Source organism: Lonchura striata, chromosome 3, assembly GCF_046129695.1.
Source record: "Lonchura striata isolate bLonStr1 chromosome 3, bLonStr1.mat, whole genome shotgun sequence".
Taxonomy (NCBI): domain Eukaryota; kingdom Metazoa; phylum Chordata; class Aves; order Passeriformes; family Estrildidae; genus Lonchura; species Lonchura striata.
Window position 1 is genome coordinate 69,555,708 of NC_134605.1, and position 27,071 is coordinate 69,582,778.

Below are 27,071 nucleotides of genomic sequence, written 5' to 3' on the forward strand. Positions count from 1 at the left end.
AGTTTACAGTCCAAGAAGTTAAAATATCTAAAAAGATCTAGAGGAGAAAGATTAATAAACTGTCAAAAATTGTGACTAACAGGAAGCATCTGGTGCTTCCTTTTAACTGAAAATACAGGATTTTTAATGTTCCAAAAACAGAGAAAAACTTTCCTGTCTTAAGGGCATTGTACAGCTGAGTTGTGCCTTTCCAGTCTGTGAAAAGTTTCTGCAGTGCTTGAGTCTCCCAGTGCTTTCTGAGGTCAAAGGTAGACATGAATTTTTCCAAGAAACATAAACTGGCCGTTTTCATCCTATGCTCTCAGCCACATCCAAGTGCCCTCTCACTTTTCAAGCAGTAAACACTGCAGTGGATCCATGTGTGAATGGCTTTATCTGGTCACAGCTGCCATCAGAAAACAAGCCACAACCTGCAGGCAATCCCAGCTCCCTGCCCATGGCTGTGAAGTGCAGCAGCCTCTCAAGTACCTCAGCTGTTGTGCTGGCAGCTCTCCCCAGAGGACAACAGGAAAGGGCTCCTAGACACCAGAGAGCTGCTGCACTGAGGTCTGTGGCAGAGGTACCCAAATGGTAAATTATGCCATAAGAACACACCTGAAATCCAGCATTCTGGTGCTGCTTCTTACTGCTCACAGGCTTATCTCCAGGGAAAGACAGAGGCTGGTATAGCTCAACCAGAGGAGTGCTCAAGAGTCCTCTGCCACCCTCTCTTCTCAATCAGCTACTCTGAAGGTGCCTCTTCCTGTACAAAGGCCAGAGCTCACACATGGTGGCTGCCCCAGGAACCCCAGCTCTGCCCAGCTGCAGACTCAGTGCTTCAGGCTCTTCGTTATAGTTTGATCAGTAATAACTGACATAATTAATGTTGTATTTGAGCACATCTTAATTATCCAAGGACCACCTTGACTTGAGTCAGCCATCAGTATCAACTGCTTTCTGACAGAGTCAGCCCTTGTCAATTCCGATTAGTCCTGCTAACTGGGCTTAGCCACCGGGGCCTTTTCCAGTGCTCCCACCCTGCCCTGCACAGCTGGATGTTTGCCTGCCTTTCTGTGACACACATGCCAGGAACAAATGCCTCCAGCTTCTTCCCCATAGGGACTGCTTACCCGTCATCCCTTCTTTAATACTCTCTCAAAGCAAATCCATTCTTTTCTCCCAGAAACAAATGGGACATTGAAGCCATTTATCTTCCCTTCAACTTCAGCTAAAATTAAAATGGCAAAAGAAGGGATGATAATTGAGATATTTCTGAGCTGAGCAGAGCTGTTGTTGGAGCCAAACCACACTGAATACCGAGCACTTCTCTCCTGTGGATTGCCGTGACAGAGGCTGCCACCACACCAGCTCCCAAAGCAGGGCCTGAGCCTTACTGGGCACAAGTAACACCTGAGCTGCTGAGACACAAAGAATGGAGCAAATTTTATCACTTTCACTGAAGTTTCCTCCTCATCACTCCCAAAACCTGGACCACAAAATATCCCTTTCCCTGCCCCATAAAAGCAGGGATCTAAACTAGGAAAGAAGTCTTGCTGCCCTTCTACCATGGCACTACTTCCTAGCCTCTCTCTCCTAACCTGGATGCAGAGGTCTGGCCACTACCAAAGGTAGAGAGAACAGTGCCACTGAGGGAGCTAGGAATCACTGCCTCCCAACAAATTCCTCCAGCCTCTCCCAGAGAGGAGCTGGAGCAGTTCCTGCTGCACATGGCCCAGCGCGATGCTGCTGACCCGCAGGAGCAGGAGCACCTGCACAGCTGCTTATTCTCAGTAATCTGAGGTCAGGAAAGAGAGAAATGGGTCAGGTCTGTAAAGCTCGCTGTGGCCAACTGGGCTGTTAACACTCGAGGCCAGTGATGCGCCTGCTGAGCTAATCCATGGGCTACAAGCTGCAAGGATGAAAACTGAGCAATAAACAAGCCAGCAGCAGTCAGGGGGAACAGGGAGAAAGAGGCCTGTTACGGCCCCACAGATGGAGACACAGGCTCAGGGGAGACAGCTGGCTAAGAAATCTGAGACAAGGCACACAGGCGGCTCCTGGGAGTGTGGGACCAACTGAAATTCTCTGACATCAGGGATATAGGTGCTTTGCCTAAAGATGGGAAGTCCCAATTCAAGAAAGACCAGCACAGCTGGACCTACATCCCACAAGCATCAAGGCAGCAGCTGGGTTAGCTGGGATACCCTAGACCCTTGTCCCCAGTGTCAGAAGGAAAAGGGGGTGACTGCTCTGGCCACCGACTGTGTTTGATCTGAAGAGTGAAGCTCATAAAGGAACACAGGACAGTGCCCCAATAGCACCGGGTTACTCTGTCACAGAAGTTTCTTAAGGTAAAAGCATGTCAAAGTCTGTAGGTAAGATGTGACTCCTGACACATAACATTCATTTGCACAGCATTTTTGGTACCACAGAGGTCCAAGTACTCACTCATAACTTACCTTTTAAAAAGTAGAAGTTCAGCAAATATTTTTGTTTTATTTTTCCAGTCAAGAAACAATGCAATTACTAGACAAGTCACACTGAACAGCTGCTTCATCAGCTCAGTTAATATTGTAAAAAGTAATTACACATGCAAAGATTTCATACAAGCTCTTCAGAAGATAGCATCCAGTACATAAATGCCAGGCTTTTCTGACTTTTTTTAAAAAGTCATGCTCTCCAACAAGCTTATCACTGGCAATGTACAGGTATATTAGAAATATACAACTTACCTGACAAAAACACCCCGACTGATTAAAAGGGAGTGATAGACTCAGCTGAAGAGTGATGGCTTTGAATTCTGTCAAGAAGTTTTTCTGCCACGGGCTTGAACTCTCTTTCCCAATATACTCTTTGGCAGTCCTTTATATCTCTGTCAAGGCTGCACTCCAACTCTACCTCTTCATCTGTAATCAAGGAAATACTCTCATCAGTTCCAAATAAAAATATACTCAACTACATATTTTGTGACACAGCTTACCAGCTGTGTAGCTGATGGCTTAGGAACAACTGCACTTGAGATAAGTTAAGCATCACTCTTTGAGGGTCTTAGATTTAAGTGAAAATAAAGGATGGTAATGCCAGTAGAACAGTGAAAATGGTACTGCAAGTTCTTTTATTCTCACACCTCACAGGTGTCTCTGAGACAAAAACTGTCTCCGAGACTGATCATTTACTGTGACTGTCAGTCTGGAAAGTACCCAGGGTTCAATACTGCCCACAGCAATTTTGCTGAGGTAAGCAATCCAGTCATCTAATTACAACTATGTTTTTCCTGTCCTAAATTGCTCTTCTAATCTGGAGACATTTTCAAGCTGTATCTACTCTCACACTGAAGGAACTTGAGCCATGGTACTTACTGTATTTACTGATGCCCTCCTTTCATTGCAAATTTCAAAAATAAAACAGCAGGACAATCTTTATTAAAGACAATGTTAAGAATTAAAGGAAGTCATCAGTAATTTTTCCCCCTCCATTTTGCTTAGCATTTAATATGGCAAAAAGATCAACACTTAGAGAAAATACAAATCAGTCTTCAACCAGAAGCATTCTCCTGAATCAGGAATCCACAAACACAACTGATAATGTGAACAAATGTTTCCACACAGTTTAACAGAAGGATATTTGACAGGCTTTAGACCATAAACAGACCTAAAATGAAGGTAGAATCCTGCTCCAAATGAGCAATACTTAACCCATGGCCTACACTATGAAAAAGCACCAGATTCACAATGTGTTAAATAAATAACTCTGCAAGGGAGCTTATTGCACAGTCACAGCAGGCTTAGGCAACTTGGGGCTGAACAGAAAATTCAGTTACCCACATTTTGAGTCAAACTTTATGTAAAAAAGAGATGCTCCAACAGCACTTACTCCCATCCAAAAGCATGCCAAAGTGCCTGTGCAGATCAGATGGGCTGAGCTAAGACAGGTATGGAGGAAGAAATGACATTCCTGTGTGTGGAGATGGGCTCCAGCTCACACAAAGTTACCAGCAACTGCAAGCAGTACTTGGCTCCTGTGCCACTACACTGCAACTACCAAAATTAAACAGAGGCTGATTGTGAGAAAGACTGCAGAAGAGATTCTACATAAGGAGATGACATTTAGAGTCTTTCTGTAATAAAATAAAGAAGAAAAGAACACCCATTCTTTCAAGAAGGATGTCATATCTCTGCAGGAAGAAAGCTTGTAATCAGAGACAAAATCCAGCCTTTGACATCAAATCTATATTTGATGATGTCATAGGACAATTTAAGTTGGGAAAAAATCTCTGGAGCAGAGTCACCATGTATCAGTTTGCTCTAGTCTGTATACTGTTGAGTACTTAACACCTTCTAGGACAGCAGCTTGTTCCAGAGCTTAATTCCCACCAGGATGGAAATCTCTTCCTAATGTTTAATTGGAATTTTGTCTTATTGCAACCTATGCCATTAGCTCTTGTCATATCAATGGCACAGTAACCCAACATACCTAAAATCAATCTCAGCAGCAGAGAAGCCAGAGACCCTGAAGTGAAAAATAAGGGATTATGGGATTTGTTTTAAAGGAGAATTGCTTTGCCTACTCCTGCTTTTTTCTACCCAAATTAACTCTGTACAAACACAGAGTGAGAGGCATTTCTCCCTTTTATTAGACAGCTGTGCTCCCCAGAAGTCGACTGAATATTTATGAAATCACTGAGGTCAAGAATTCCAGCCTACAAGAACAAAGGTCAGAAGCAGTTCAAAGCCGAAGTGTTGAACTGAAACAGTAAATTCCCCAAAGCAGAACGTGAGTAGCGCTGGGGATCAGCGAGGATCAGTGTTCCATATGCAAGCTGTGCATCCTCAGATAATTGAATTTTCCCACGACTCTCCTCAAAAACCAGCAATATTGGGTCCTGGCCAAAGAGTATATGTGCTGGCTGCAAGCCCAGGAACAAGACAAACACAGCGGGCCTGCATACTGTGGAGGAAACTGTAGACTAGAGTGCAGACTCCTGCAGTCTGCAAGGGCTGCCCATCCTTGAAATACCAACAAGACAGGGGCTGGCAGCCCTGGAAGCTCTGTCATGGCATGTAAGAGTTCACATGGACTGAGATTCCAAAATAACCTCCTGGAATTGATAGTGGAGGTAAAAGCACAAGAAAATGTCTGGAGAGAGAGGGAGAAACTTTCTTTTCAGTGAATGACCAAACAGAAGAATGTTCCCAAGACAGAAGCTCATCTCCATCACTGCTCGTGTGGGCCTGAGCCAAGGCAAAGCTGCTGCCAGGGGCTTGGGAACAGCAGCCTCCAGAAGCTCTGAGCCAGCAGAGTGACATGAAAGTCAACCAGCTGAAAGAAGGTGAATGACAAGTGCCATTGGAAAGCAAGGCCACTGCATCCCAGGCTGCTGGGATCAGGCAGGGAAAAAGAAAAACAAACAGTGCCCTTTGTCCAGCCTTTCTCTTGGGCACAACATCTTTCCAGGCCACTTCTATTCCCTTTTGCTTCCTTGTATCTTTTGTCATCCTGTGCCAGATGGGGAAGGGAAAAATAAAAGGGAGGAGGCCAAGCACAGCAGGTGAAGTGAGGTGTCTGCTGTGCCATGCTCCACTTTTTCCGCTTCCTGAGGGTGTGCTGACGCTCAAGTACAGTTCACTGGCTTTCAGCAGTTGCCTTCTGCTTCCTGAATGATAGAATCAGAGCAATGACAGTTCAAGGCTGTTACTGGACACAATGGGAGAAGGAAGATGTAGGACAATATTAACCAGCTGCTATTACTAAGATTTGTTGGCTCTCTGCACACAGAGGAACCAGATCCAATGAATAAGATGTGCTTTTTCTACAGCTCCTGTTCTGACTAGAAGAATGACTGTGAAGAATGACTGGCCTTCTGATTTAATTCTAACCTCTTCCTAATTAATTACCACTACAGCTGCATACTCTAACTGCAATTGCAATTGTACACAAACTTCCAGTTGATGAAAGTTATACTATACAATGAGAGTTACAATTTCTATCCAGCCTGAACTCTTCAGTCAAATCAATTGCTTCAATAAGCAGTGTTAAATGCATAGGAAAACAAAAGCACATAAGCATATACTTTCTAAAACAAAGATATATACTCCTTGCTGTATACCAGAAAATTCAAGCATGATTGTGGCTGTAAAGTTTGTAGATCTCTTGCAGAATGTTAAGAAGTGCAGTAATAACCTTGAAACACTGCTATTTTCGGATAAATAGATGGAATTGCTGCACACATTAAGATAAAGTCCATCACAGCAAGGAATGTAATACAAGGAACTATTACAGCAGCAAATATCAGTAATTCTGCTGTAACTGGAAAAAAGTCCTCACAAATCCACCCACTTTTCTGATTGTCTACAACAAAAGAGACCATGAGATTTCATGTTCTGTCTGGGTCTAACAGTAAGTATACATCTTTAATCAATTTCCAATTAAAACCATATCAAATATAGTTAGTTTCTTTCAATTTGATTTGTATTTTAAAGATTTTTTCAAGAAAATTGCATATGACCTACCCAAAATAAAATCATAAGCAAAGCATTGCTCAAAAACTAAAGGAGGAAAATTACATATACTGACTACAGGACTATTACACAGCCACTGAACTATGTAAAATTTGAAGCAAAAGTAAATGCCTGGATGAAAAAATCCCACTGGGTAAGCAAATGAAGGTCCTTACATTAACCTTTCAGCCTTGTGAAGCAAAGAGCACACCCTTCCTGGCTTTAGGGACCAGATGTTGTCCTTGCCCACAAGGAGACCATGGAGAGACAAGAAAGGTGGCCAGGCATCAAAGTCAGCCTGCTGCACCCCAGAAATGCCATGATCCCCAGGGGCCCAGTGTGTGCTGCACAGGGGCCACTGTGTTGCTAGACAGTCCACACTGGCTACCCAATAAAGCTGCAGGACAGACTTCCCACCCAAACTAATCCTGCTTTAATTTTGCTCCTTCCATTTCTTTCATTGAGGAAAAGAGGCCAAGACTACGGGTCTCACCTAGAAGTGCTGTGAGCAGCATCAGCAGCGCCTCGGTGTTTCCGCTGAAGCAGGAGGCCGTGCTCGCCATGTTCTCACTGTAGTTCCACAGGGTTTTGCAGATCAAACACGAGAGCTGCCAGTCTGCTGGCCCAAAGTCTTGTAAGCAGTCAACCAACCTGTCAGTACCAAACAAAACCAGTGGTTTGTTCCATGGAATTTACTCCTCAGCTCTTCAAAATCTGGCAGTCTAGAAATATACGCAAGCTCCATGGAAGTTTGCAGGAAAATTCTACATTAATAAACTTCAGATGCTACTTTTTTCCTCAGTAACTTGCCCCTTTTCATTTAGTGTAGCTCCCCAAGGATGTGAACATGCCTTTTGTCTACACGTGTTCCTGCCTGCAGCTGCCCATCCTCTGTAACTTTCTAACCCACCTGACCAATTTCATTCACATACTTTGAAAATGTAACCATTTCAAAGATACTAAAATTCCATCAAATTTCACTACAATATGGGACTGTCCCAAATCTGTGGCTACCACTAAAGCAGAGATTGCAATCCGAGCCAAACTTTATCAGGCACAAATGATTCATCTGGAAAAGGTGTTGGGAATGCAGAAAAAGCTTCAGCCAGGATACCCATGTGACTACACAGCAAATCATCATTAAAAAAAAAAAACAAAACAAAACAACCAAAACAAAACAAAAAACCCCCCAAAAAAAACCAACAACCAAAAAAAAAAAAGAAAAACAAACAAAAAAAAAACAACACAAATCCAAATGAATTTGCTATTTCCATGATCAAAGAACTACCTTTTCTTCAACCTTAGGACCCCCTCCTTCCCTCACTTCTCCACAGAAAGATTTATAATCTGTTGATTAGTACAGGATAACTATTATATTCAGATATGGCTGAAAATATCAGTCACTGAAGACCACTCAAAAAGAGGTTTGCTTTCTTTCTCCTCTCTGAAGGCAGTCCTTGTGGAACAACAGGAGGCATCTAATGAAAAGCCAAAATAATTTGCACTAATTTTTCTTTTTAAATTTAACTCTCTGAAAAGACTAATTCTCTATTTTCTTTGGGCCACTATATATTGGTACAATAACCTCAGTTCCAAAAATCCATAGAGCTGGTTTGGCACAGTCAGGATGATCTCCTTAACAATCACTACCAAATTCTCTAGATTCATTCCATGCTGTTATTCTTTTTTGTTCTTTCCCTCACAAATTTTCAGACACAGCATAGGAAATTCTGAATTTATATGATTCTATAGGCTACAGAATATTTTATATAATACAGATTTCTCACACTTATTATTCATTTTGTCAGCAACTTATTTTTATTCTCCTTTTCCAGCTTTATATTGTAAGTTAACTAGAATATGAGAAGGAAGGACAAGAAGACTATTAATTGCTTACAGTGTATAAAAAAGTAATTATATTATGTATGAACAGGAAAGCATTTCAAAGGGAGGCTTATTGTTTCATAACTCTGGGCTGTCCCAACTGCTTTACAAGCACAGAACATGATTTTTCATGTTGCTCCAATTAAGCTGGATCTGCTATTATCTGAACATCAAAGCCACAAGTGTTGCATCCATGGTGGTTTTTCAAGGTCTAATACCCCTTACAATGTTATAGTGCCTTAAACTTGTAGTCCCAGAGAGAGGAGACTCAGGAGCTGTTCCCGGCCAAGCATGGCTACATCAGGTAGTTTTCCCTACAGCACCAAGTGGTTACAAAAATTGCAAGGGACCATGTGGTTTATCAGTTCCTGAAGTATCCTCACACTTGCCTCAGACACACACTGACTGTGCTGTTCACTGTAGCCCACCTAGGATCTAGTTAAGCCAAGCACAAGCAGCTGCTGAAAAGCCAGACATGAGTTGCTTTCTTCTAAGGTACCCTCTGCTGCTACATCACAGAGGGTCTTTGTAAGACTTTTTTGTGGGATTGGCTTCTATGAAAAGCTGGTTCTCCAAGAATTTTAGATACTAAGTATCCACTATCCACATCTTTATTACAAACTACTGGCCCCAGAAAAAAACAATCCAATTGGAACTTTCTGGCCAAACGCCTCAAAATTACCTTTTCTCAAGCACAATCAGGAACTTACTTTCCAATTCCTCCTTCTTCCATGAGAAAAGCTCGTTTGTTCTCATCTACTGTGAGATTGAGCAGAACTCCACAGGCAGGAAAACACACCTCTCGGTTCTTGGAATCCAGCAAAGCAATCATGAACTTGTATACTGGATTTTAAAGAAGGAAACAATATTACTAGGAAGATGGATTTACCATACAAGTGGCATTACAGCACACTAATTAGAAAGCAGTCTAATGCAGAATATGCTACCCAAAAATTCACCCTGGTTGTGTATTACCGTGACATTTGTAGAGGAGGCACATGACAGAGCAACATCATGCTGAACACCAGTTTCCAAATCAACAAACCAAGAATTCTAGTAATAAATATACACCAAAGGAATGTTAAAATCCCATCAGAAGAGGCTAAGTTGACCAAATTGAATTGCAGCTTATTTCTTGAAAGTATCACCCCCCTCTCCATCCCAGCAGAAACTGCAAGGATTTGGCATCTGGCACTCAGAGGGGGAAGTTCTTTCCCCTATGAGTGCAGGGATGTCCCAGACTGCACCAAGTCCAGCTGCAAGTGCAGCAGCCTGGGGCTCTGTGGGACCAGAATCCCACAGCACCTGCTGGCACTGACTGTGGAGCCAGCCCCAGCCAGGGAGCTGGGCTGGCCTCACTGAGAGGAAGCCTCTCAGCAATTCCTGAGCTTGGCACACCAACACCACAGTCTCTTCTAGCTGGAAAATTTAGTCCTTTGACTGAGACTGTTCACCAGTAACTAGCTACTAAGGGTGATGTGCCACCCTTGCAATAAAGAGTTGCATACTGTGATATGATCACCTCATGTTCAGCACCAAGAAGCAAACCAAAAAAACCAAAACATTTACAGTAAACTGGTGTCTAAGCTGATGACACACCCTCTGTGTGCCATTTTCCCCAAAGCTCTTTAGATACCCAAAGCAAAGAAGACTTGCATCCTACTTCAACCCGAGGCAAACAGGTCTTTGCTGAGGCATTCATATCCTAGCCACACGTTACGAAGTGCTAACAAGTGGTCGAATATGGGAATCAAAAATCTGAGATTATGAAGATAAATGAGATTTTAGTTGGATTTCAATTTTATATCATATCACTACTAACCTGCAGGATCTGAAAAGCTATTTGAGTAAAGGGAAATTTCAAATTTAAAACTTTAGGAAAAACAGGGGTTTTGTAGCATTTACCTTGTGCAAGTGCCATTTTAATGAAACTGAAATAAAATTGTGTTTATAACGACTATTATTGGATTCTAGTGTTTGCCTAATTTGCAAAACATCAGGGAAGATTGATTGTACCCTTTAACTGAGACAGCTTATTAACAATCTTTTCTTTTTAAAACCATGGACATTTAAAAATAGAACTCCTACAAATGCAAAAGTAACTCACTCTTTTTCTGCATGATGAAGTCACGGATCTCATGATGCTGGGAAAGATTGCCAAAGACTCTGACAGCCTCCACAACTGCATCCATATTGTCACTCATTAACAGCTTCAAAAGCACTGTTGGTTTGCAGAGAAATAAAATTCGTAAATCACAAATACATGGCTCTTATTTTATCAATGAATATCAGAATGCAAACAGCAGCAGCAATAAATGTAATAAATGGAGGCAGTTGTCTGTCTGTCTGGTGGTAGCAAAGAGGGTAAGCTGATGGTAGAACAAGAACAAAATTGTGTACAGCTTTGAAGATAAAACAAAGAGCTCCAATATAGGACTAAATGCAAAGAAACAAACGAGGAGATATAGGAGATATGGAGACAGTCTAAGCACAGTTGTAATAATGTGAGCCAGTTTTGCTATGCAGTTTTGAGTGGGTTCATGTGAAAATCCAGGAAAACATAATTTTAAAAATGTTATAATATATAAGAGAATTGATTTAGATCCTGAACAGATAGTCTTATGGTGGGATGTCTCCTAAAGCTCAAATTATTTTCTGACATAGCTCTCTTTTCTCTCAGTTTCTCTGAACACACATTTTCTCTAACAGCTACTTAATATTGTCCCAATCTGAAGCATGGACTTCTTTGCTGCTTTTCTGCTTAGCAGTTTCACATATGATCAGTGTGTGCTTCAGTAGGAATGAGACCTTCAGCACTTCCTAGAAAGAGCTACCATCATGGAGGATTTTGGTACACAGCAGAGGAGTGAAGTTGCAGAAGTTACATTTATCAGTCTTCTGTGAGTACAAAGCAAAACACTAAAATCAGTCCATCACACAGAGGATTCAAAATAAGTCAACTCTTAGCTCTTCATACGACAGAAGAGAGAAAAAAATATAGAAGGGAGGTTGGCTTTGTCCTCATTACTTCTGCCTCTGGATGTTGCAATACTGAACACACCTTAAACTTGTCTTAAATGACATCTGAAGGGATTTTGTCTACCACTCATATCAAACAGCAAGTATTCTCAAAACGCCTGCAGGAGAAGAAAGCCTGCTGGTCTTGCACCAAAAGCTTTCCTCTTTCCTCAGTTCAGGAAGGTGATGGGACTAGCTCCACATGCCAACAAACAGGACAGAAGTAATTTGTTTCCAACCAGCAACAAGAGGCAGCAGGCTTATAGGTGATAAAATGAGCCATGACAGAACAGCAGAAATGTTACCTACAGAGAATATGATGTCTACCAGTCCAGGCACTGGGCTGACAACAAGGATAGTTTTTCCTATTCCTCATTCTACCTGTTGTGTGAACTTCAGGTTGTGTCTCTCCCCAGTGTCTGGTCTATTGAGACAGAGAGATGAAAGACTCAGCCTCTCTACCTTTTGTACAACATTAACACAATAGTCCCAGAAGTCAGCACAGCTCCTACACATAACTGATTGTAGTCCACAATGTCAGAGGGGAGAGAATTACTCAATACAACATTGCCAATGGATTTACAAGCCAGAAACAGACAGAAATCTGATTTGACAAGTATAGAAAGTAGCAAGAAGAAAAACACTCTTGCCATACTGTGATTAGAAGGAAAAAGCAAGACGATTATTTTGGCTCAGGTATATGGATTTTGAAAAAAGTCTGGCAAAAATTGCTGAACAAAAAACAATACAGCAAATTCCTTTGCAGAGGAAAAGGAGTTTCATGAACAACCCAACTATTTTCAGGTAAGTCATAGTTTTCAAGAAAAATGGGAAATCGTTATTGAAAGAATTTAGCCCTATGAACTTTATACTCCTGCAATACAATACCACAAAATGTTACGTGTCTTTATTTTCTGTTATGTCAAAATGTTTCTGCTTTCTAAACGCTATATAAAAAGTACTTGCTTAAAAGTCCTTACATTCAGCAATGTGTAGCTTCTTGTCTTGAACTGCAGAATTCTCCACTTGGTAGTAGGACAAATTGTTGATTGTTGTTGCAGCATTGAGAACCAACTCTTCACAGGCATTAACTGACTTGTATTCTAAGAATAAAAAAAAAAACCCCAAAACATAAGCATATGTTGATAAACACACACGTATATCTAATTTTGCAATGCATTAGATCCCAGAAGCAAACTGAGTAATAGTTTACATGGCCACTACTACAGTCAAACCTTCTGTTGTTCAGTAACATGGAAGAAACCAACAGGAACACCTGATCCAAAAATGGCAATACAAACCCATTATTTCCCATTATTAATTTACAGAAATCATTGTGACTCAGGCAACACAGCTTCACATTTAGTTAGTTAAGACATTTTACAAATCCTCTTTGCTGTTTTAAGATGGCGCTGAAGAGAGTCCACATGCAGAAACAGGGCTGTGTGACAGACATGGAGAAATGCCAAGGACTACTACACTGAACTGTCAGGTATCTATGAAAAAAAAGGGTAAAAAATCCCTTCAACAGTATTTTAAATATTTTTCTCTCAGAGTTCCTGACAGAATGTTAACCTGTGTAAAGTTTGAAAGACTTATTTGTCTGAGGCCTCCGGCCTCAGAAGCCAAGAGTGAAGGAAATAGGGGTAAGTAAATTCATAGAGACAGAATATTTTGTAGTAAACTGACTGATAGAGTGCTCAAGAAGAGGAGAGGGTAGCAGAAAGTAGCTTTGAAGGTCAAAAGCACTTACAAAATCATTAAGACAGTTTCAACCCATGAGACAGAACCCAGTTGTGAGTCTGACTTGTCTCTACCCTCATGATTGGTAAGACAGTGTACAATCAGGTTGATTACCTTAACACAATATTTAATGTTCTCATTACACAGTAAAATATACTGAACTGTTTAACATGTATCTTGTCACAGTTAAACTGTTATGGGCAGAACACACCAGTCCTAGTCTGTAATTAGATTTACAAGGAGATCAGTAAGTGGTAAAGGAACTGCAGTCCTAATCCTCCATTTGGAGGGAGACACTCTTCCATCTGAAAGAGATAAAAGGTTGGAAGACTGAAAAAGGAAAAAAGTAAGAGAAATTTTGTTGAAGAGGCTTAAAGTTATGGATACAGAGAACAGAAACAATAAATAATCCAAGAGTCACAAAAAATGCAAACCTTTAAAAAAACAAACCACCACCAAACACATCTATATAGCACCTGATAAGAACAAACTTTCCTTATATATTAACTCTCAGTGAACTGTGTTTAAAATAAAATTTGTTTTCTTATCTTTAATGATCCTATCTGCAAATCTGATCACTGAATTAAAGACTTCTACAACACCTTTTCCCAGATACTGAAAAGTCAGTACCAAAGTACCAACGCTACCACTATCTCAAGCAGGCCTTCTACATAAAACAGTTTATGAACATCAGCCAATTGACTTTGGGGGTTTTTGCAATGGAAAGTCTTAAACTCTCCTTACAGGCTGAATGAAGATAACAAACACAACACAAATTTGATTACCTAGTACTGTAACAAGTAATCCTACAACAGGCTGGGCAGCTGCCAGAGCTGCGCCTACTCTAGGGTGAATGGAGAGGTTGGCCAGCACTCTTATCAGTTTTATAAGAACATCTTCTGCTTCTGAAGGATACTTTAGGTGTTTTTTTGCTTTTCTATCATCGTGCCATGTCAGTGCATTCAAATCAAGTTCATAGTAGGTTTGGAATAATGATGTCAAGGTGTTAACACTTTCTTTTTCTTTAAAAAATTGCTCCCGGGATTGGTCATTCCTTGCTGTTAAATTACCAAGAATGAAGATGATCCGGATAACCAAATCCTGTAACAAAATAAAAAACCAAATCATGTTACATGGAAAACATCAGAAGGTGGCAGCTGCTTAAAAAGAAGATAATACTTAATTTGCTTCGCAATTCAGATAACAGCACATCCAGAACAACTGAAGGAATGCCAAATACAGCAGCTAGAAATAATTTTTTATGCTACCAGGTTTCATAACCTGATTTACAGAAGAAATCAAAAACATCTGACAGAACTACTACACTACTGGAGTAATTATTAATGTGATATACTTAGTAGAGGCCATCTATTTTTACCAAGCCCACAGTAATCTTAAAACATCTTAAAACCACACTTTATATAACTAGAATAATAATATGGGACAGAATTTACTGATCTTTCAAGTAAGAAAGTGTCAGCTGTGACAGGAAGAGACAAAAGTATTTCCTTTTCTAGGCTTGGTAACCATTGTAGAGGTTAAATGCCTTCCCCTTGACTTGTTACTGTTAAATTCAAATTAGGTTTTATTAATTTTGTTGTTCATTCTAATTGCTTACAGATACCTGAATTATTTGTTCCTGATTCTTACCAGAAATACAATCTAAATTGACTGGTCTGTCATTCCTCAGTTCCTTCTCTTTCTCCTTTTAAAAACAGGCACCCTACAACCTTGCAATTCTTCATAACTTTTCAAGAATCACAGAGATTGGGATCCCCTTTCTGTCCTTTTGTAAACACCAAAAGGTAAACTTCATAATCTGGTTTGATGGCATTTAATATGCTTCAGCTTTTTTTTAGAGACAAAAGGAAATAATCCAGGCTAAACCAGAGATTATTCATTTGGCCATGCATAAACCTTTCAGAAAAAAGCAGAAAAAAAAAAAAAAAAAAAGGCATTTCACACTTCACTGTTCACTGTATCTGCCAGTAATACTCAGCTTCTTCTAAACACCAAAGCAATTATTTCCTTGTTGTAGTCTCCCTTTATACTATAAGAAGTTTTGTTTCTTTTCATGTCCCTTTGTAGTTGCACCTCATATTGTGCTCTGCATGGGTTTTTTTCTGATTTTATATGCTCTTCCTACCCTTTTGTTTTTACCATTGCTGAGACCTACTTTCTATCTTTGTAAGGTATCTTGAGATCTCATGATTTCACCAAGTTGCTCTCCTAAAGCACTTTCTAGCCTTTCATTTTGTACGTACTGAGATACAAGCTATTAGTGTCAAGAGCAGTGGATCCTAACTGAATGGTATCTTTTTCTCATCCACCAGTGTGTGACAAGAAAAAAAAATCTGAAAGTCTAAAGTAACTCAAGTTTAAACTACTTGAAACATTTCCCTCTGTCACTTGCATCAAAATCAACTCATCTGGTGCAGGTAAAGTAACAGCATTTCTTCAAGTACATGAGAACCATCTACCTCTAGCTGCTAACCTGCTGTACCTGCACTAACCTAGAATTTTACTAAACAATTATTACATTATTTTTCTTCAAATATCATAATTACACTTACACATATTCTAACCCTCTTTGGTATTAGTAACGTAAGTTAACCAGGCACAGTCTAACTTGTTAAAGTATACAAGCTAATACTGAAGGAAAAGAGATGTTTAGGCAGCAATTCCTCCTTTCATACATGCCTTCATCAGTAAGTTCCAGATCCTAAGTCACTGACTCAAGATACTGGCAATAACATCCTCTTGGGAAGATGAGTGCTATGCCTGAACATGAGAAGCAGCAGTCTCCTACGTGAGGAAATTCACATTCATGTATTTAATAATATCATTCTGTAGGACCCACTTCCACTTTTATTTTTTTTTAACTAGGCATCACAATTTTGTTAGGATCTAAATGTTATCATGACATTTTTTTATGAATATTCTTAATGACTAACCACTAAGAGCTTTCACCTTTGCTGGCACAACACCCAGCTCACAAAGGCTGTAAAAATTTGAAACAAACAACTGATGAATCAGAAGAGAGAACTGAAAAAAGCAGGCAATCTAGTTTGACTCGTTTATATTGACTTTCTAATTTTGGTCAAAATGCTATCAGCCCAGCAACAGCTCTACCCAATCAGGAAAGAGACAAACAGGTACCGCACAGCAATCAACTGATATTTTGAGAAGTGTGATCTCAGCTGTGCTTTCCACCTACAGCCCAGCAAAACAAACTTATAAAATACTTCTTTTTTAGCTAAGCACATCCGGCTTTAATAGAATAGTACCAAAGCTACATAATCTTCCAGTGAAATTTTAACTAACAAGGTCAAAGAGGAAAGCTGTACAACTTCTCCTGAACAGTACAATGCTCAAGGATTTGTATTATTTCTTTGGCTATATTTCCTTAAATGCTCATGGGTAAGGACTGCAAGAGTAAGAAACACCATCTTAGACTGCCTGTGTAAAAAATTACATGCAAAGCTACATTATATTTTGAAACTGCTTGCAAGACTAAACCTGTGCAAGGCCCATGGACTTTTCTGTACATAGCAAAAAATCAATATAATAAATGACATTACTGTGCATTTCCACATATTTGGAGTATTAAGTGCATATGGAATTTCAGACATTCTTTCACACTTACAGAAAAATTACATTTATCAGATCAATCTATGTCATATAGAAGTTTAGACATGTATTGCACTAAAGACAAACTACATTAAAGATAGGAATTACACTCAATTACTTAATCTTTTTATAGTGAAGCATTCATGTAAGACATGATGAACACAGAGTGTACTAAAACCTGAGTGGAATGCTATATACGAGAGCACACAGCTTCACCTACACAAGTAAATTTGAACAAAAAATCAAGAAAATATTGAGATCTTTTTATTTGCTTCCTATCTGTAAAGAAACTGTTTGAGTCTTGAGGTGGCAATAGCACCACATACTCCATCAGCATTTAACTTGTATTTTTCTGGCAACTGACAAAAAACACTTGATCGTCACGGATGTGGAAGTTTTTTTTATTTACCTACTTCTAAAACTCTCTTCCTTGCACTGCCCAAGTAGCAAAGGTACCCCATGGACCTGCTGAGTCACAGAACCTGACAACAGTTTATCTTGGCAATTAAAGTATACCTGCCTTTCAGTGTAAGCATGATGAGCACAAGTACAGACCGTACAGGTGTCCTTATCAGTAAGGGAGGAAAGCAAAGTAAATTAGGTCAGTAGCTTCTAACTAAAACAAGATCAATAAGGAAGGACAGTCTAATCTAGAACCTGTGAATGCTGGCCAAGTACCTGTCGTTACTTTATTTGGTGTCTGGGCCCTCAGAATGAGTGGGATAGTACAAAACAAAAGGTCAGATGCCAGCAGCTGAGTTCCTATTCAGCTGTAAATGAAATCTGCTCTCCATGTTACACAAATTTCACTGGAGTTAGTCAAAATTCTACAACCTGCCCTGCTTCTCATTCAAATTGAATGTGCACTTCACTTCCAAATTTGTATTTCTGCTTTATTATGCACCTTGGAAAGAAAACTTGGGAGTTTTCTCTGCAGGGCTTAATAGTCTAATTATAGGCAAAATTCCTGTAGTTATACTAACCCGGAGGAAATCTCTTCCAAATGCAGTAAAGATTCATCTTGAAGTGACATTCTAGCTGGGAAAAATTCTGTTCAACCCCAGAAATGACAGCTGCCACAATATGAAACTCAATTTAAAGAATAAAAAAAAAAGTGGAGAAGGCAGTGGTGTAGAACACACTGGAAGTATCAAAAACAAATAGAGAGCCTCCTGACTAAGTAATGTGAAATAAGGAGCAGGGAGAAGTTTTGCCACAGTGACAGCAGGGAGTACCTTGTCAGTAAAGAGACCTTCCTTCCCCCCAAATATTAATGCATTTGAGGAGCAGCAGAGACCATTAATAAAATGTAATTATACTTAAGTGTATACACACCACAGAACCCTACCCAATAATTTCTACATCCCAATTTTTCGTCTGTTCAGCTAAACTTTTCAGAAAAGGCTTCATTTGCACTTGGTGAATTTCTGTAATCAAGAACTTGTGCTTAAGTTTGTGGACACCTGGAGACCTGGGAAAGGTAAAGAAGAAAAGCAAGCACACTGTCACCAGAACAATATTTGATGAAAAACTGTGCTGGCTCTCTAAAAAAAAATACAGTATTTCAGAAATTAAAGTAACTGGAAAATAAAAGTTCAAAACCATATCCTCCACAGTATTGCTCCAATGAATGCTGATCTCCCAGGTTACAATCTTTATTCTTATTATGACTTTAAATTTGAACAACTTTAGCCCCTATTTCTTACCAGCTCTTTTTTTTTTTTTTGGTTTTTTTTTTTTCTGTATTAAAGACTGGTCTTCTAACAGAAATGTCTTGTGTAGATTCTATTAATGGGCAGCTTGCTAATGGTCTGACCTTTGTCATGGATAAATTAATCTCCTCAGGGCATTTTAACTCTAGAAATTATTTCAGCTTTTTTAGAGGTGTTCCCAAGCTTCCAGCATTGTTTAGAGAAATTAAATAAAAAAATACAATAACATATTTTCATAACAGTGTCTCACCAAGCAGTAATATCTTATTATTATTATTGATATTCAATTGTTTACCTATCTAGTAACTATATACACTCACTTGTATCTTTTGATACACCAGAACAAGCAGGTTTCTGTATGATGCATGCCAGTGAAGACTGGTTCATTACAAACTTTGAACACTGTATTTCTGATAATTTTACACTCAGTGTACAAATGAAATATTCTGCACTCTTCTTAACATTTTTGCTTTTTCTTTCAGCCAAAAAAGAAAAAAAATCATAACTAAAGCTTTAGGAAGATGCACATACACTTTTCAGCTCATCACACTCAGGAATCATACTGTAGGGAAAGAGTGACCTTCTGTAGTTATTCAGCTTTATCAGCAGGGAAATTCCTTCAGAGTTGTCAGAATATCTATCCTAGAATCGTTACTTCCTTCTTGGAAAAAAAAGCAAATTCAGAGAGAATGATTGATCAGTTATGAATATGCAAGTACACACACAAAACACTATAGAAAATTTTTTATTTTTTGCTCTTTAATGATCAATTACATTACTGATTAATTTCCTTTTCTATATTGTCCTAGGCACTATTATAATGTTAAGCTACACTGAGGAAGAATACAACTGAAAATATGTACTAGCAAATGTAGGAGCAAAGAACCACATAATCAATGCAAGTTCTTTGTAGGGTTACCTTGACAAGCATTTTAGCACAAGTAGTGGCATTCACAGCACTCAATCTCCTTTCCATACAGAGTTTCTTTCCTCTCCCACATTGCTTCCTCAGTATTTGGGATCAAGGAAGCACTTGTACAACTGTTCAACAAACTAGACAGGAAAGTAATGTAGATGATAACCAGGAAAGTGCTGGGGTTCTTTTTTTCCGTTTAAGGGTTATTGGAAGCTGGGTCAGTTCTCTGACATGATGTATCATGCTGTCACACAAACAGCTCTCCTCAGTCCAAATGAGGGATGGCACAGAGGAAAAAATGAGTAACCAAAACACAAAGAGCACTTGGGTCAGCACTGGATAACTATTTATTTAGAAGCAAGTGGTAGACACAGGAACACACCATTGCCCCCAGTACAATATAAATACAAAACCCCTTTGGAAACTCAGAAGACTGTGATGGCACTGAGCAGAGTACCAATAACACTCTCAAAGTATTTAAAAGGCAAATGTGTACCTGAACTAAACACAGGTGCTGCACTACACTGTATAAAGAAGAGCCTGTGGTTGCTTTTGGGCACTACCTGATTTATGTTCTACAGCTGACTGAAACAGAGAGATGGTGGGTTCTTGGGAGCTCATCACAGAGTTATCCATAAACCAACCAAAAGCAGGCAGAAAGACCAGTCACCACCACTGATGACATCACATGAGGCTTTGCCTAATCAATAAAGCCAGAAACACAGTGGGAAAATTCCCTGCACTTAAGAGGCCTCACATGAGACAACCTTCCCCACAGCAGCACTCCCATGAGCAAAAAGGACATTCAACAGCCCTGAAACAAGGCTTTTTCTTTGGGAGAGACAAGAGCAAGTCTCATAAGCAAAAGCCTGCTTGCTCACAGAAGACAATAAGCTGATTTGTGAGCCACTACCTGGTAGAGCATTTGGGAAGGAAGCTGGGCAAACCCAGGCACAGTGAACCTGATAAATATGGACAAGTTCCTACAGAGGATGACAAGGCAACATCTCTTCACTTAATAAATCGTTTCTGACAAACAGATTGCTAAATCAACCAGGTAAAGCAATGTGCAAATTATAATTGAAAATAAGTGCAGTTCTTCTAGCTGATGCAAGAGATGCAAAAATAATAATAAATCTTTTCAAATGTATCAGGACTGGGAAGTTTGCCAGAATCTGAAGAACTAATTGATGATCAGGATAAAACAGGAGCACTGAGAGAAAAAAATATAGTTGCAGAGAAGCTAAATGAGCTCTTTGCATTGATTCATGCCCACTCTGGAAGCCACTAGGAGATCTCAATGCGACAGCACTCTCCAGGGAAGGCTCATCAGAGCCATCTGTCCAAAACTGAAGCAACCACAATCAACTTTAAGGAACATACTGACCAAACAAAGAGTAACCAATCACCAGGAGTGGATAATTATCCAACAGTTCTAAAATAACTAATTAATTGAACAGCTTAATTACTAACAGCACTATGCAACCTCCTAAAACTGTAACAAGCATGAAAAGATTCCAAGTGAGAATGAAGTCTGGTATCTGGACCAAATAAATTAGAAGAGACCACAAAAGAAAAAAAGAACAAAAAAATGAGTGGACAGCCAGATAAACACAATCAGCTTTAAAACTTCTAAATTCTGACTCATGCATTTATTGAGTTCTTTGAAGAGATTAACAAACATGCGTAAAAGAGACCCATCTGATACCACCCATGTGACTTTCCAGGAGACTTTTAACAAAGTCATTCACCAAAATACTAATGAAACTAAGGAATCATATTGTAAGGGAGAATGTCCTGGTATAGATAAATGACTAGAAGATGCAAAACAGAGTTTTACATCCGGTGCTGACCCAATTAGCAGTTTCTGCAGTGGTGGAAGATGACCAGTGGAATTCCCAAGGATTTGTGCTGGGATCTGTTGTATTTAATTTGTCCATAAACACAGAAAATGGGCAGCAGCAGTGATATGGAAGAATGTACTGACTTCACCATGATATTCAAAGTACCAAAGATGAAGGCCGACTCAAGAGCTGAAAAAGATTTGTAGTCAGCTGGTAAATAAAAGAGCAGATGAAATTTAAATGCATGAATTTATACAGGAAAAGAACAGAGCAAACATATCTTCATGCATAAAATTACCGCCTTTAAACCAACCATATTCACCTATAGAGCAATCTTGGAGTTAATGACAGAGTTTAATGATTACAGATCAAGAAAGCAAATAAAGTATTGGGAATTATTGCAAAATAAATTTATGCAAGCATGTAAACCTATTACATGGCCACATCTTAAGTGCTGTGTTCTGGTTTCTTCCTCTCAAAAATAGAGACAGGAATCAGGACTGGAAAATGTTATGAGAAAAGCAAGATACACCATGGCATGGAACAGTTTCTCTATCAGAAAGGGCTAAGTAAGGATTCTTCAGCATGGAAAAGAGGTAACTTGAAGAGGGTAGGATAAACACTTAGAAAATCAAGGGAGCTGTGAAATGAACAACAGGCTTTACCACATCTGCAATACAAGAACCAGAAGGCATCAAATAAAGACAGCAAAGGCAAAATTCAGAATAGGCAAAAGGAATTGTTTGCTATGCAACTCCTTGTCAATGATCTTTGACATGTTAAAAGTTTATATGGGGTAGAAGAGAGACTGCAAAATTTCATAGAAAATAAGTCAGCTGAGGTTTATTTCATATGCTGGCTGAGAGTGTTTCCAAACTGGAAAGAGTTGGAGGTTTGGTAAGTACACACAGGAAGTATCATACAAGCCTGCTCCATTTTTACTGTTCTCCAGACATCTGAATCTCACCATTGCCGAGTATCAAGAGCAGACTGGATGAACTGTTCATGTGATCCAATGTAATTATCATTTTGCTGAATAGACAATTACTGTATCCAGTGATGTCAGACTCTTAAACAAATGCTTCCCAATTTCAAAATTAGGATACGCTAAAGTGTAAGGGGACTTTTCTATACAACAGGCATAAGATTGCTCCTATACAAGTTTTAGTATCACACCCCGTGTTTGATCTCTTAGGATTGAAAACAGACTCCTAACTGATAAAACATTACACGGAAGCTGGCAGGGCCCCAAAATGCCACCTAAGCTCAGGTAGTGCCTGGCTTATTGACAGAAGCTACAGTCCTATTTAGGCAATGTCTCTGTTCCAAAAGCGTGGCCTGCTTGTGACTTGTGACATTGACCATAGCCTGAGAAAGTCACTCTTCGTGCAGTTTATCTGGAAAGCTTAGAGATGATAATTACGTGGGAAAGTGGAACCCTGCTAGATGATTTCTTGAGATGGGCAGAAGTCTACAATGATGACTAGAAACAGAATCATGCAAAGCTTATCCTGCAAGACAGAGGCTCTACACAAACACTTCTGGCAGTTTTGACTACATGTGGCAACCACCAAGGATTTTTTGTTACTCCACACAAGCAAGGTCCAAAGCCAACCATGAATACACACTTCAGATGTGTGTAAAAGCCCAGTTGACTTCCCCAGTCCTGCCCTGAAGATTCAGTTTTTCCAGTCTTCTGTATTCCCTACCTAAGACTATGACACATGGTATTATCAAGTCTTGCCAACTCAATTTCCCCAAAAGTCTTCTTCATAGAGTTGAATCATTACTCTTCCATTCCTTCTGACTCTTTCACCCAGGAGAGAAAATGAGCTGAGAAAAAATGGAAAAGAGCTGTAACTGCAGTGTGGAGCAAAGAACTGAGATGATTTGGGTTGCAGCTGTGGAATTCAGTATGTGGTGTGGGTGCCAGTCATTAAGCCTATTTCCAGTGCTCCCATTTTTACTTTCACAGTATTTAATAATTAAAGTCACAATTATGACAGCCCTTGAGAAAGTCTGAATGCTGGCTTTCCTACATTTCTTCCCCTGTGTTTCTTGCCACTATGACTGCCAGTAAAAAACCTGATCCCACAAAATCTGCAAACTGAAAACTCAGAAAAACACATGCACAGACATTTCCTTTCCTCACATATCAGTTTTTAGTCCTGAAGATTTTTAATGCTTAAATAATGATGATTTTTTTCTTTTCTTTGATTCTTCCCACAGCAGACAACTTTACTCACACTGCTATTACTTCATTTATTTTCAACACATACTAACTCATACTGTAACTCATTAGATGCCAGCATTTAAAAAAAAAAAAAAGTTTAGCAGTGCCAACTACACCTCAGGAAAAACATTTGCACTCCACACAGCTTGAGTGTTTATTATATACTACAGAAAAAGTGGTGCATTCCATTATCTATATCCTTTTTGTTTCTGCAGGGCTTCACTAAGCTGACAACTGACAATTGCATGCTTGTTTCAAAACTGTAGTAAGAAATAATTATTCTGAAGACATTTAATATATAATCAACACAATGTAATAGCTGAGGGTTTTTTTTAATACACAAGCTACTTCTTGACTCATTTGTAATTTGATAAAACAACTAACAATTTAACACAAAATGCAATGCTAACCTGGTGAAGAAATGTATTTCAAGACCACTTAATAGACAAATAAGAAGCTAAATTCTGAATACTAAATAATAACACACAATTTGAGGTAGATATGAGCCTACAATTCATTATGACACAAACCTATTATCCCAGGAACCTAGAAAAACTACCCTTAAAATGTCAGATTAAATTTAGAAGAAAGGTGTTATTTAATTAAAGATCCCTATTCTTGGTTCCATAATTTGTTGAGTTTTTAATACAATGGTCACAAGGAAGAACAACTATAAATCTAGGAAAATATAATGCCTTTGACATTTTTCATGTTATTTACATAGTATTTACATAGTATTTTACTAAAGTGTCTTTGAAGATTAAACTATGCAAGAGCAGTGTTAACCTAGAAATATTCAGATATGCTACAGCAGATATTTAGGAGAAACAACTTAATCTTTGTTCTTCTTCCATGTGCATTATCACAGAAAACAGGGATGCTGGTAAACAGCAAAGGAACAAATTATTTTTTTATTTGGCAGGAGCAAGAGTATTGTTCAGCATAACCAATCTAGTTACCTTCAGTGATAGCAACCCAAAAGACCTCCTTCCAGCAAATCCCCAAGATTTACCAACCCTGGGATAAATTGTATAGGATAACTAAATGATCTCTAACTAGTTTAGATGATGGACCAGTCAAGAAAATTCCTTACTTTTAAGACTGATCTTAATGTAATTTAATATTCTCTGTTTTGAATCCTTATTCCACCTTTAAACATCTATGCTTTAGATAAAAATTATATTCTTCTTAAAACTTACCTGGCAATAGAGCTGAGTAATTTGCCCTACACAGGGCACTCCACTCTTACCAATGCACCAATCTGTAAGACTGGGATCCTGCACCAAGCTCTGAGAACCCAGTGCTTCAGTAAATGTAGAGAAGATCACTGTGATACAGCAGGACAATACAGCAACCCCCTTGGAGTTCTAATAAAGTTGGCAGCAACTATACTCAGAATTTTACTACCTGATATGAGGCATTTTGACAAAGTCTAAAGATTTGTTTCTATATGAATATCCCAAATGCAGTATTCCAGGCATGTGATTTTCTCTGGTAAAGGAGAGATACATTTTGATATCTTACACAGTTAGAGAGTATGGGAAGATGACTGAGAGTAAAAAGATAATGGTATGGAAGTCACAGGGAAAAATACAGTTGTACTCCTTGGACGAAATAAGGTCAGCACATCTGACCTCCCACACATTATGCAATCTAAGGGGGATCCAACAGAGGGTGGAGCACAGTGGAGACACCATGGCCAGGCACTGTGTTGAAAGCTTTGCAGAGGAGGGAACTCAGTGGTACTTTCTAGTTGATAAGCCCCATAGCAGCTGAAAACCAAGGGAGATAAAGGAAAATGTCCTGCTCTTGAATCAGCAACTGTTATGAAATCATTCTGCTTGGATGAAACGCATGTACCCATCCCAAGGTTATCTTGGGTACCATCCTGAGAGATCCACCCCCTAGTACAACCACCCCTCACTGATTAAGAGGCAGGACAAAAGCCACTCAAGTTCCATCTAAACATAAAGAAATTGTATAAAAATGAGTTATGAATAGGGAGAATTGGGGAAGACTCCATTGTAACTTCTGGGATCAGTTGACAAGCTGACCCTATGCCTACTGCATAAGAAATGTGATCTCTAAATGCTGAATGATTGTCTCAGACCAGCTTTTATTGGGGATTAGAGCTTGTTAGTACATTGCTTTAAATTAGAATATAGCTTTGAATATATTTTTTGCAGTCTGATACTATCACTGTCAAGTCTTAAACCTTAACCTTTCACAATTCTATTAATAAAGAATGTTATTCTGCAAACTGTTAGTGTGAGTCCTCCAAGGGCACTGCCCTCTGCCCATAGTGGGTAAAGCAGGAGACCCAAGAGGAAGTTCCTCTGTTTCATGTGTGACCCTGAATAAGTCAGTGGAACAGATCCAGTGGGACTGCTTAGTGAAGGGTCCCATAATGGGACAATGACAGACTGGCTGGGCACAAGGGTCACGGCTTTCCTGGGGCTCTGACAGACTAATTAGACACAAAGGGATTGAGTAAATCTCCCCTTTTTACGTGACAGCAAAGAACATATTTTCCTCTGTTTTCACATTGCTTAGCTCTAGAAAAGTCATGCTTGTTTTGCAGGTGAGGAAAATGGGAGGAAGCCAAACAATTTCCAACAATTAAATACTCAAATAGCTTTTTACTTTAAAAAATATTTCTTAAAACTAGGAAAAAAGTAGGTACTCAAAGGACTGTTTCTACACATGGATAGACAAGTTAATCAACTGTCCTCTGTATTGCTTTGAATTGTTAATCTAAATTATTTCATTACAATTATTTACTACTTAGAAATGCTGTCAGCCATTTAAAATTTTTATTTGGTAAATGCATAAAAGTAGGACACTGAAAATAAGCTTATACACAGTAATACAGACACATCAGAGGATTAATATACAAAAATCAAGAGATGAAAAACTGACCTGCTGCTTCTGGTATTTGTTTAGAAGGGCTAAAAATACAATGTAACATCTGGAGCAGTCTGCTAAAGCTGCACAGAAGTCACTGTAGGTAGAAAGTTTGCTATAAAAGAAAAAAAAATATATAAATGAACGAAACTACTTTTTTTCCACAAAACATTTTTTACAAAGTTGCTTTTGATTCTCAGAGCTGTATTTTTCAACAAATGAAGTGAATTCCAATACTCTGACTTCTAGCAGAGACATGTGCAGTTATATAAGAGCACAACAGAAGCCTAGCTATCCTTGCCACAGTGAACCACGGGAACAAGCAAACATAAGGAGCTTCCCAACCTGCTTGCCATATGGGCACAGTATGCTAACACCGGCACGTCTTAGTGCTAAAGGGGAGAACTGGAATTCCAAGATGATGTGGGAAGTCAGATGAGAGGAAATAAGGGGTCCCTTCCTAGTGCACATCTAGTAGAGCCCAGCAACAGCACTATGAGAACACATCTCTCACCAGCAAATACAGAGACTGTGCCTGCTTACAGGCAGGATTTATCTCTGCACATTTCCTAACAGCTGCTCCAGTCCTACACTGCTCACCTTGACCATTGCCAAAGCAGGGAACTGGACATGCTTTGGTCACACCATAAAAATACAGTAACAGAACAAGCTTGGATAACATCTTACTTCTTACGTAGTCAAAACCAGAAA

At 39.2% G+C, this 27,071-nt stretch overlaps 1 protein-coding gene across 1 annotated transcript in view; it reads right to left on the reverse strand.

The window, feature by feature from the left end:
* Positions 1 to 27,071, reverse strand: part of ARMC2 (armadillo repeat containing 2) — a 69,865-nt gene that overhangs the window by 5,186 nt on the left and 37,608 nt on the right. The window contains exons 13-19 of the mRNA XM_021553773.3: positions 26,376 to 26,475; positions 13,907 to 14,222; positions 12,359 to 12,481; positions 10,468 to 10,581; positions 9,071 to 9,203; positions 6,970 to 7,127; positions 2,712 to 2,885 (exon numbers count right to left, since the gene is read on the reverse strand). Of these exons, the coding sequence (XP_021409448.2) occupies positions 2,734 to 2,885; positions 6,970 to 7,127; positions 9,071 to 9,203; positions 10,468 to 10,581; positions 12,359 to 12,481; positions 13,907 to 14,222; positions 26,376 to 26,475 (1,096 nt within the window). The 3' untranslated portion in view covers positions 2,712 to 2,733. The remainder of the gene's footprint in view (positions 1 to 2,711; positions 2,886 to 6,969; positions 7,128 to 9,070; positions 9,204 to 10,467; positions 10,582 to 12,358; positions 12,482 to 13,906; positions 14,223 to 26,375; positions 26,476 to 27,071) is intronic.